Source organism: Oncorhynchus masou, chromosome 12 (genome assembly GCF_036934945.1).
Source record: "Oncorhynchus masou masou isolate Uvic2021 chromosome 12, UVic_Omas_1.1, whole genome shotgun sequence".
Lineage (NCBI taxonomy): Eukaryota > Metazoa > Chordata > Actinopteri > Salmoniformes > Salmonidae > Oncorhynchus > Oncorhynchus masou.
This window is the reverse complement of record NC_088223.1, coordinates 62,422,838-62,434,832: the sequence shown is the minus strand read 5'-3', so window position 1 is coordinate 62,434,832 and position 11,995 is coordinate 62,422,838. Positions and strand designations below refer to the sequence as shown.

Genomic DNA, 11,995 nt, shown 5'->3' with positions numbered 1-11,995 from the left:
CTTTCTTGAGCTGTTTTGGAGTCAGTGGCGTCACCGAAGCAGCTGCCTCAGAATGACAGGAAGGGGAAGGTTCCAGTGATGGCAAGCCTGAGCCTGCAGACTAACGTGACGAGGCAGGCGACTAGGTGCGGCTTTCACTGACTCCGATACAGAGCCGTGTTGTATGCGTCTATTTGTGTGCAAGTGTGGGCGTGCATGTGAGTGTTCAATAAATGTCATACCTTTTGATCTTGGCCCAAAATGCAGCTTGACAAACAGCCACAGGATGTTGCATATAGCACGGGGAACAACTGAAAGTGTTGAATGTGGACTTCCTGGTGAAGTCTTAGCGTAGATGACCATATAGGCCTGCTTTCATAAACACACCCACCCTTTTGTATGAATATAGTTGAATTGATTATTACGTGTGTCTGATAAGATCTAATACATAGAGGCTTAGGGAGTGTCCATGTTCCAAAGGTCAAACCCAATATCACCAGTGGCATGAGGACGGGATGTTAACCCTGTAGCAACTGTTATAAAATGCGATTGTAATAGTTGCTTATAATGTAATAACTTTTGCATCTATAATGTCATAAATTCTGATAATGTAATACATTGCCAATAATGGAGGTATAATGTAATAACGTTTAGGCACATAGTGTAATGTACATTGTGTTGATTATGACATTATGAGCTTTAAGAACAAGTTCCATGAAATTGGTATTACTTGCTGTTGTGTTTGTAGTACTTCGGTGCATGTGTGAAATGCTGTAGTGCCTGTCTAATGAATGCTGTTCCGTGTGTTTCTCCCTAGGACTCGCCACTGTTTGAGCTGCTGAAACGGACCCGTGAGGAGGGTCCAGTGGAGCAGGCAGAGCCCCCTGCCACCCTCAACCAGCCCCTACAGCACAACCACACTGCAGCGGACCTGTAAGTCCCCACCCTCATCTGACACTAACGCACCTTATTCACAGTCCCCATTGTGAAATATGATGATGTCTGGGTAGACTGATAGTTAATGTGTAGTTTACAGAGCCTATAAAAAGTCTACACCCCCAGACATCGTTGTCATGCTGGAAGGTGAACTTCTCCGTTTCAGCGTTCTTGCAGAGGGTAGCAGGTTTTCCTCAAGGACCTTTCTGTACAATGCTCCGTTTATTTTCCCTTCTATCCTGAATAGACGATGAGAAACATCCCCATAACATGATGCTGCCACCATCATGCTTCACAGTAGGGATTGGGTTCTTTGGGTGATGTGTTTTGATTGTGCCAAATGTAACGTTTGCTTTTAGGCCAAAAAGTTCGATTTTAGTTTCTTCACAACGTTTTGACACATGGCTACAGAAGCTCCAGTGTTGTTTTGCATAATTCAAACTGCATTCAAGGTGGGCTTTCTTGTATAATGGTTTCCTTCTTTCCACCCTACCATACATGCCAGATTTGGTGGAGTGCTTGGATTATTATCACATGCCCATTTAGACCAGTCTTGGCAATAAAAGCCTATATCTCTTTCAAAGTTGCCATTGGTCTCTTGGTAGCCTCTCTGATCAGTCTCTTACTTGCTCGGTCATCCAGTTTTGACAGACGGCAGGGTCTTGGTGGTGCCATACACATTCCTCTTCTTAATTGAAGGCCTTTTTATACCCAACCCCTGATCTGCCTTTCCACTACTTTGTCCCGGAGTTCTTTTGAAGGCTCCGTGGTGCTCATGGTTGAGTGTTTGCTTTGATACTATGTATATATATTTTATATATTTATATATCGATTTCCAACTATGTAAAAATAGCCTATAAAGCCAACAAATGAAAACATTGCAGCCTGCAGGTAAAAAAAGAATCCTGATTTTAAAATAAAACTTCCTATAAATCACATTGGCTACGCATGACCTGTCTGCAAGAAACTTGAAACACTGTATCAACTATTAACTGAGCCCTCAGTTTGCTGTGCCAGTGACCTCGGGACTGACACCGCTGTAGGCCATTTGCTCAAGCGATAAGAATGAATCAAGTAGGCCTATGTTATATTTCCACTAGCTCTGAGCATTACATTGGTTATCGAAAGGAAAGATTTCCAAAAACATTGAGGAGCTATTGTCATTATTGGTTTCTCAAATGACTGCCTCGCTTGGTTCACCAACTACTTCTCAGAGTTCAGTGTGTCAAATCGGAGGGACTGTTGTCCGGACCTCTGGCGGTCTCTATGGGGGTGCCACAGGGTTCAATTCTCGGGCTGACTCTTTTCTCTGTATACATCAATGATGTCACTCTTCCTGCTGGTGATTCTCTTATCCACCTCTACGCAGACGACACCATTCTGTATACTTCTGGCCCTTCGTTGGACACTGTGTTAACTAACCTCCAAATGAGCTTCAACGCCATACAACACTCATTCCGTGGCCTCCAACTGCTCTTAAATGCAAGTAAAACTAAATGCATGCTCTTCAACCGATCGCTGCCCGCACCCGCCGGCCCGTCCAGCATCACTACTCTGGACGGTTCTGACTTAGAATATGTGGACAATTACAAATACCTAGGTGTCTGGATAGACTGTAAACTCTCCTTCCAGGCTCACATTAAGCATCTCAAATACAAAATTAAATCTAGAATCGGCCTCCTATTTCGCAACCAAGCATCCTTCACTCATGCTGCCAAACATACCCTCGTAAAACTGACTATCTTACCGATCCTCGACTTCGGCGATGTCATTTACAAAATAATCTCCAACACTACTCAGCAAATTGGATGCGGTCTATCACAGTGCCACCCGTTTTGTCACCAAAGCCCCATATACTACCCACCACTGCGACCTGTATGCTCTCGTTGGCTGGCCCTCGCTTCATATTCGTCGCCAAACCCACTGGCTCCAGGTCATCTAAAAGTCTTTGCTAGGTAAAGCCCCGCCTTATCTCAGCTCGCTGGTCACCATAGCAGCACCCACCCATAGCACGCGCTCCAGCAGGTGTAGTTCACTGGTCACCCCCAAAGCCAATTCCTCCTTTGGCCGCCTTTCCTTCCAGTTCTCTGTTGCCAATGACTGGAACGAATTACAGAAATAATTGAAGCTGGAGACTCATCTCCCTCACTAAGCATCAGCTGTCAGAGCAGCTCATAGATCATTGCACCTGTATATAGCCCATCTGTAAATAGCCCATACAACTACCTCATGACAATATTGTTATTTCTTTTTTTGTTCTTTTGCACCCCAGTATCTCTACTTGCACATTCATCTTCTGCACATCTATCACTCCAGTGGTTAATTGCTAAATTGTAATTACTTTGCCACTATGGCCTATTTATTGCCTTACTCCCTAATCTTACCTCATTTGCACACAGTGTATATCGATTTTTTTTCTACTGTGTTATTGACTGTACGTTAGTTTATTCCATGTGTGTAACTCTGTTGTTTGTGTCACACTGCTTTGCTTTGTCTTGGCCAGGTCGCAGTTGTAAATGAGAACTTGTTCTCAACTGGCCTATCTGGTTAAATAAAGGTGAAATAAAAAAAATCTCAATGGCTGTAAAAACCAACTTTGCTTTTGCTGTTTGAGGTGAAGAAAACATTATTTTGAGAAACTCCACAGCTCATTTGTGGTTGTGCATTAAGCCAATCAGAAATACTATCAGATCCCCAAATGGGAACATTTATATGTCTACATTTGCACGCAAACCAGGCAGCCTATAGGCCTACTTCTATGCATAATCATGTGCGCATCCTGACTCCACATTGACAGGAGGATCCAAACAAAAGACAATGACTAAATTGACCAAACCCATAAAAAGAATGAAATAAATCAAAACTTGTTTCTCGCAGGTGTAGCATAGGTTGTGCGCTCTGCAAACGTGTCCACTCACTCTGACAATGAGAACGGTTAAAGGAATAATGTATTGAATGCATTAACAGACATTACCATAACCAAACAAACATTGTAGATTATGAATTAGCATTAAATCAAACGCAAACAATTCACACAATGAAGTTATGAAACAATGAATATGCACAAATTGGTGGGAGAGAGTGAATTCTGGAGGGAGACCTGCATTGTGCAGCCACACTCCCTTTCTTGGACTGTGTCATCCCCGCAGCCTCTGCAATAGATTAATCTGCCTCAATGGATTAGTTCACTGAAATGGGTGTGAATGAGATGGGTGTCTCTTGTCCCATAAAATATATTTTCGGTACTTCTCTACTAAAAAAAATCTCGGTCGACCAACAGCCTATTGACCAAACAATCGACCAGTCGACTAATTGGGGTCAGCCCTAGTCCCCTGGCTACGTTACGTTTTTAGGCTATTCAAACTAGATGTCGACCGATTAATCGGCATGGCTGATTTCAAGTTTTCATAACAATCGGTAATCGGCATTTTTGGATGCTGATTATGGCCGATTACATTGCATTCCACGAGGAGACTGCATGGCAGGCTTGACCACCTGTTATGCTAGTGCAGCAAGGAGCCAAGTTAAGTTGCTAGCTAGCATTAAACTTATTTAAAAACAATTAATCTTCACATAATCACTAGTTAACCTGTTGAAACTCCCCATCCCAGATCCGGGATCGTGACTAAAGCCTCAGGCTCATTAGCATAACGCAACGTTAACGATTTCTGAAAATCGCAAATAAAATTAAAATAATGCGCCTGCTCTCAAGCTTAGCCTTTTCTTAACAACACTGTCATCTCAGATTTTCAAAATATGCTTTTGAACCATAGCAATTGACTAATTTGTGTAAGAGTATGCTAAGCTAGCTTAGCATTTTGAGTAGCATTTAGCACGCAACATTTTCACAAAAACCAGATAACCAAATAAATAAAATCAATTACCTTTGAAGAGCTTCGGATGTTTTCAATGAGGAGACTCAGTTACATACCAAATGCGCAGTTTTTCCTGAAAGCGTCTGTGTGTAGGAGAAATCGTTCCGTTTTGTACATCACATTTGGCTACCGAAACGAACCGAAAATTCAGTCACCTACAACGTCAAACTTTTTCCGAATTAACTCCATAATATCGACCGAAACATGGCAAACGTTGTTTGGAATCAATCCTCAAGGTGTTTTTTGACCTATCTCTTCATTGATATATCGTTCGTGGAAGCCTGCATTCTCCTCTGAATTCTGTGGAAAAATACTTGCAGCTGACTTTTGCGCACCAATTTCGCGCAGGACACCGGGCGGTAAATGTGGTCTCTTATGGTCAATCTTCCAATGATATGCCTACAAATACGTCACAATGCTGCAGACACCTTGGGGAAACGACAGAAAGGGCAGACTTACTCCTCTCGCATTCACAGCCATATAAGGAGACAAGGGAAAACAGAGCCTCAAAAATCCTGCTCATTTCCTGGATGCCGTCTCATCTTGGTTTTGCCTGAAGCTCACGTTCTAGGGCACGCACAGAAAATATCTTTGCAGTTCTGGACACGTCAGAGTGTTTTCTTTCGAAAGCTATCAATTATATGCATAGTCGAGCATCTTTTTGTGACAAAATATCTTGTTTGAAACGGGAACGTTTTTCATCCAAAAATGAAATTGCGCCCCTAGAGTTTCAACAGGTTAACTACACATGGTTGATGATATTACTAAGTTAACTAGCTTGTCCTGCGTTGCATATAATCAATGCGGTGCCTGTTTAATTAATCATCGGATCACAACCTACTTCACCAAACGGGTGATGATTTATTAAACAAAAGCACAATCGTTGCGCAAATGTTCCTAACCATAAACATCAATGCCTTTCTTAAAATCAATACACTGAAGTGTATTTTTTTAAACCTGAATATTTAGTTAAAAGAAATTCATGTTAGCAGTCAATATTAACTAGGGAAATTGTCACTTCTCTTGTGTTCATTGCACACAGAGTCGGGGTATATGCAATAGTTTGGGCCGCCTGGCTTGTTAACTAATTTGCCAGAATTGTACATAATTATGACATAACATTGAAGGTTGAAATGTAACAGCAGTATTTAGACTTTAGACCCGTTGGATAAAATACGGAACGGTTCCTTATTTCACTGAAAGAATAAACGTTTTGTTTTCAAAATGATAGTTTCCGGATTTGACCATATTAATGACCTAGGCTCGTATTTCTGTGTTTATTATATTATAATTAAGTCTATGATTTGATATTTGATAGAGCAGTCTGACTGAGCGGTGGTAGGCAGCAGCAGGCTCGTAAGCATTCATTCAAACTTTACTGCGTTTACCAGCAACTCTTAGCAATGCTTGAGGCACAGCGCTGTTTATGACTTCAAGCCTATCAAATCAAAGTTTATTTGTCACGTGCGCCGAATACAACAGGTGTAGTAGACCTTACATGAAATACTTACTTACAGGCTCTAACCAATAGTGTGGGGGGGAAAAGGTGTGTGTGGGTGGGTAAAGATATACAACAGTAAAAAGACATTTGAAAAAAGTGACTATTCATATGATGAACAGAGAGTAGCGGTAGCGTAAAAAGAGGGGTTGGTGGGTGGTGGGACACAATGCAGATAGCCAGGTTAGCCAATGTGCGGGAGCACTGGTTGGTCGGGCCAATTGAGGTAGTATGTACATGAATGCATTTATGATAAAACAGACGGTAGAAGCAGCGTAAAAGAGGGGTTGGGGGGGGCACACAAGCCTTTTTGTCCTAGACTTGGCACTCCGGTACCGCTTGCCGTGTGGTTGCAGAGAGAACAGTCTATGACTAGGGTGGCTGGAGTCTTTGACAATTTTTAGGGCCTCTGACACCGCCTGGTGTAGAGGTCCTAGATGGCAGGCAGCTTTGCCCCAGTGATGTACTGGGCCGTGCGCACTACCCTCTGAAGTGCCTTGCGGTCGGAGGCCGAGCAGTTGCTTTACCAGGCAGTGATGCAACGAGTCAGGATGCTCTCGATGGTGCAGCTGTATAACCTTTTGAGGATCTCCGGAACCATGCCAAATCTTTTTAGTTTCCTGAGGGGAATAGGCTTTGTCGTGCCCTCTTCACGACTGTCTTGGCGTGTTTGGACCATTCTAGTTTGTTGTTGATGTGGACACCAAGGAACTTGAAGCTCTCAACCTGCTCCACTACAGCCCCGTCAATGAGAATGGGGGCATGCTCGGTGCTCCTTTTCCTGTAATCCACAATCATCTCCTTAGTCTTGGTTACGTTGAGGGATAGGTTGTTATTCTGGCACCACCCGGCCAGGTCTCTGACCTCCTCCCTATAGGCTGTCTCGTCGGTGATCAGGCCTACCACTGTTGTGTCATCTGCAAACCCTTTAGCTCAGTGTTGGAGTCGTGCCTGGCCATGCAGTCGTGGATGAACAGGGAGTACAGGAGGGGACTGAGCATGCGACCCTGGGGAGCTCCAGTGTTGAGGATCAGCGTGGCAGATGTGTTGCTACCTACCCTCCCCACCTGGGGGCGGCCCGTCAGGAAGTCCAGGATCCAGTTGCAGAGGGAGGTGTTTAGTCCCAGGTTCCTTAGCTTAGTGATGAGCTTTGAGGGTACTATGGTGTTGCTACCTACCCTCCCCACCTGGGGGCGGCCCGTCAGGAAGTCCAGGATCCAGTTGCAGAGGGAGGTGTTTAGTCCCAGGTTCCTTAGCTTAGTGATGAGCTTTGAGGGTACTATGGTGTTGAACACTGAGCTGTAGTCAATGAACAGCATTATCATATAGGTGTTCCTATTATCCAGGTGGGAAAGGGCAGTGTGGAGTGCAATAGAGATTGCATCATCTATGGATCTGTTTTGGCGGTATGCAAATTGGAGTGAGTCTAGGGTTTCTGGGATAATGGTGTTGAAGTGAACCATTACCAGCCTTTCAAAGCACTTCATGGCTACGGACGTGAGTGCTACAGATCTGTAGTCATTTAGGCAAGTTGCCTTTGTGTTCTTGGGCACAGGGACTATGGTGGTCTGCTTAAAACATGTTGGTATTACAGACTCAATCAGGGACATGTTGGAAATGTCAGTGAAGACACCTGCCAGTTGGTCAGCACATGCCCAGAGCAAACGTCCTGGTAATCCGTCTGGCCCCACAGCCTTGAGTATGTTGACCTGTTTAAAGGTCTTACTCACATCGGCTATGGAGAGCGGGATCACACAGTCGTCCGGAACAGCTGATGATCTCATGCATGCCTCAGTGTTGCTTGCCTCAAAGCGAGCATAGAAGTGATTTAGCTCGTCTGGTAGGCTCGTGCCACTGGGCAGCTCGCGGCTGTGCTTCCCTTTGTAGTCTGTAATAGTTTGCAAGCTCTGCCACATCCAACGAGCGTCGGAGCCGGTGTAGAATGAGTCAATCTTAGCCCTGTATTGACGCTTTGCCTGTTTGATGGTTTGTCGCAGGGCATAGCGGGATTTCTTGTAAGCTTCCGGGTTAGAGTCCCGCACCTTGAAAGCGTCAGAGCGAATGTCGAATGTTGCCTGTAGTAATCCATGGCTTCTGGTTGGGGTATGTACGTACAGTCACTATGTAGACGTCCTCGATGCACTTGTTGATAAAGCCAGTGACTGATGTGGTGTATTCCTCAATGTCATCGGAAGAATCCCGGAACATGTTCCAGTCTGTGATAGCAAAGCAGTCCTGTAGTTTAGCATCTGCTTCATCTGACCACTTTTTTTATAGCCCGAGTCACTGGTGCTTCGTGCTTTATTTTTGGCTTGTAAGCAGGAATCAGGAGGATAGAGTTTTGGTCGGATTTACCAAATGGAGGGCGAGGGAGAGCTTTGTACGCATCTCTGTGTGTGGAGTACAGGTGATTGTTTTGTTTTTTTTCTCCCCTCAGGTTGCACATTTAACACGTTGATAGAGATTTGGTAGAACTGATTTAAGTTTCCCTGCATTAGTCTCCGGCCACTAGGAGCCGGAGACTAACTCACTCTGGGTGAGTGGTTTCCTGTTTGCTTATTTCATTTTACAGCTGACTGAGTGCGGTCTTAGTGTCAGCATCTGATTGTGGTGGTAAATAAACAGCCACGAAAAGTATAGCTGGGAACTCTCTAGGCAAGTAGTGTGGCCTGCAATTTATCACAATATACTCTACAGGCGAGCAGAATCTAGAGACTTCCTTAGATTTTGTGCACCAGCTGTTGTTTACAAATATGCGCAGACCGCCCCCCCCCCGTCTTACCGGAGTGTGCTGATCTATCCTGCCGGTGCAGAGTATATCCCACTAGCTGAATATCCATGTCATCATTCAGCCACGATTCCGGGAAACATAGGATATTGGTAGGATACCTTGTCTAATTTATTGTCCAATGATTGCACGTTGGTGAGTAATAGTGACGGAAACGGCAGCTTTCCTACTCGCCTTCTGCGGGTCCTGACAAGGCATCCGGCTCTTCGTCCTCTGTACTTGCGTCGCTTCCTCTTGCGAATACCTGGGATGTCAGCCCTGCCGGGTGTTTGGAGAATATCATGTGAGTCTTGCTTGTTGTTAAAAAAAATCTTTGTCTAATCCAAGGTGAGTGATCACTGTCCTGATATCCAGAAGCTCTTTGTCTAATCCGAGGTGAGTGATCGCTGTCCTGATATCCAGAAACCGGTGCCATTTTTCAACTCTTGAGATTAGGCTGGCAATACTAAAGTGCCTATTAGAACATCCAATAGTCAAAGGTATATGAAATACAAATGGTATAGAGAGAAATAGTCGACGCGTCATAATTCCTATAATAACTACAACCTAAAACTTCTTAACTGGGAATGTTGAAGAACTGGAACCACCAGCTTTCATATGTTCTGAGCAAGGAATTTAAACGTTAGCTTTTTTACATGGCACATATTGCACTTTTACTTTCTTCTCCAACGCTGTTTTTGCATTATTTAAACCAAATTGAGCGTGTTTCATTATTTATTTGAGACATAGATTTTATTTATGTAGTATATTAAGTTAAATTAAGTGTTCATTCAGTAATGTTGTAATTGTCATTACTAAAAAAAAAATATATATATATATATATATAAAAATATATATATATATATATATATATATATATATATATTCAAACAACTTTTTGAGATGTAACATAGATTCATTGTGAGAAAGCTGCTGTGGAAATTCTTACACAGGGACATTCTAAGTCATTCTTAAATGAATAATTGTCAGCACGCTGGAGAGGTTCCAACAAACTGTATGCACCATTGAATGGGGCAGTCCCATTCCCGTATTTGCATGATTTAGCTTATTCATCGTTCATAATTGGTTAACATTTGCTTCATTCTTGTGACCGACCAATACCTCACGAGGCTTCTTCTCTCTATGTTGACTCCTTAAAACTGATAGCTTTTGTTCTCAAAACAAGGTCTGGGCTTACTGCCAAATTGCAGATACTGTTAAGTGAGGATTTGTTCAATCAGTCGCTTACATGAACACAGAAGTTGGTACAATTTGTCACTTCTCAATGTCATCATCGACGATCGATCTATGTCAATCATCATCAATAGACGATGTCAATCATCATCAATAGACGATGGTATCGTAATATTGTCCAACCTTAATTGGGCCATACACTCACAACCTTTCATTGACCGTTGTTTTGTTACAAAGCTGGAGTAAGATCTGGTCAAGCATGGATGGGTGCCAGAGATGGTAGTAAATGTAGTTTGTTTTTCAAATGGCATCCCTTTCAGGCTTGGGAAGGCACGCAAGTTGTACTTCTGATAACCACCAATTTGAGGTTATTAAGCTGGATTGGTATGCTCTTGCATTTGAATGCTCACAAAAAAGCACGGTACACTTTCAGCCTTGTCTTCTTGTAACTGCATTTAGGAACAACATGTATCTTATCAAAGTTGTTTTGCGGAACCCTGACAAAGCATAAACTAAGTAGTTGTGGAATGTTAAGTCTGTGAATGGGTGAAGTGAACAGGGTGGGGGATAATGGGCTTGTCTGGCCACATGAACACTGACCAACTGTAACCGATATCAAAGCCCAAGGCTTTGGGAAAGACTGGTCAGAGGTTAGATTGATAACCTGTGAAGATCTCTCCAGGATATTGACCATTGAACCTTTTTTAGAACATGGCTTAAGAAATAATTGTGCGTCACTGATCCATCTCATTGTTATGCTTGAAACTTGTACTATTGTTTTTCTAATATTGTTATTCCTCTCTGGCAGGTATCTTTCCCCTGTGCGGCCCAGTAGCCGTACCCTGCCGGCCCCTGAATCTACAGCCCCGCCCTCCTCTCAGCCCTCTGCCCCGGCGCCCCATCAGACCCCTAGGCACCCAAAGTCCAACTCTCTCAGCCTCTTCTACAAAAAATGTAAGATTTCACTAGCTGGTAGTTGGTCTACAGTCGTCGGTGGGGTGTTGTTTGTGTATGACTGGTTGTCTGTCTTTGTAACCCGGTTTCTAACTCGTTCTGTGTTCTTCCTGTAGTGTACCGGCTGGCCTACATGAGGCTGAAGATGCTTTACACACAACTTTTGACCTCTCACCCTGAGCTGGAGCCAATCATGTGGACTCTGTTCCAGCACACACTGCAGAATGAGTATGAACTGATGAGAGACCGCCACCTGGACCAGGTACTGTGCTGTGTTCACACACGTACTCTGATGCAATTTGTGCGATCAAAACACTCTACACATGATCATGTACAACTTTGACACCCGTGGCTTTTTATCCCCAAACAGTTGATGATGTCGGCCATGTACGCCATATGCAAGGTGAAGAACGTGGACTTGCGTTTCAAGACCATCGTCACTGCTTACAAGAACATGCCCAACACCAACCAAGAGGTGAGTACACAGCTATCTACTCCTGCTGTGGAGCTTTAGTGTAGACATGAGGGACTGAAAAGGACTTGCTCCATATGGCTAGTGTGGCAGGCTTTATTAAGTCAGATGAGAGGAAGGATTACCACAGATGCAGAACATCTCATCTCCCCGTCTTTCTTGCAGACGTTTAAGCACGTGTTAATCCGGGAGGGCCAGTATGACTCCATCATTGTCTTCTACAACCTGGTGTTCATGCAGAAACTGAAGACCAACATCCTGCAGTACGCCTCTCCCAGGGTGAGACGACAGTTAGCGTTCCCATGTGGCACCGCAACATA

The 11,995-nt window shown here is 43.8% G+C and overlaps 1 protein-coding gene across 1 annotated transcript in view; it reads left to right on the top strand.

Moving 5' to 3' along the window:
• rb1 (retinoblastoma 1) overlaps positions 1 to 11,995 on the top strand; it is a 42,968-nt gene that overhangs the window by 29,170 nt on the left and 1,803 nt on the right. The window contains exons 18-22 of the mRNA XM_064981572.1: positions 797 to 912; positions 11,058 to 11,203; positions 11,320 to 11,465; positions 11,574 to 11,678; positions 11,841 to 11,954. Of these exons, the coding sequence (XP_064837644.1) occupies positions 797 to 912; positions 11,058 to 11,203; positions 11,320 to 11,465; positions 11,574 to 11,678; positions 11,841 to 11,954 (627 nt within the window). The remainder of the gene's footprint in view (positions 1 to 796; positions 913 to 11,057; positions 11,204 to 11,319; positions 11,466 to 11,573; positions 11,679 to 11,840; positions 11,955 to 11,995) is intronic.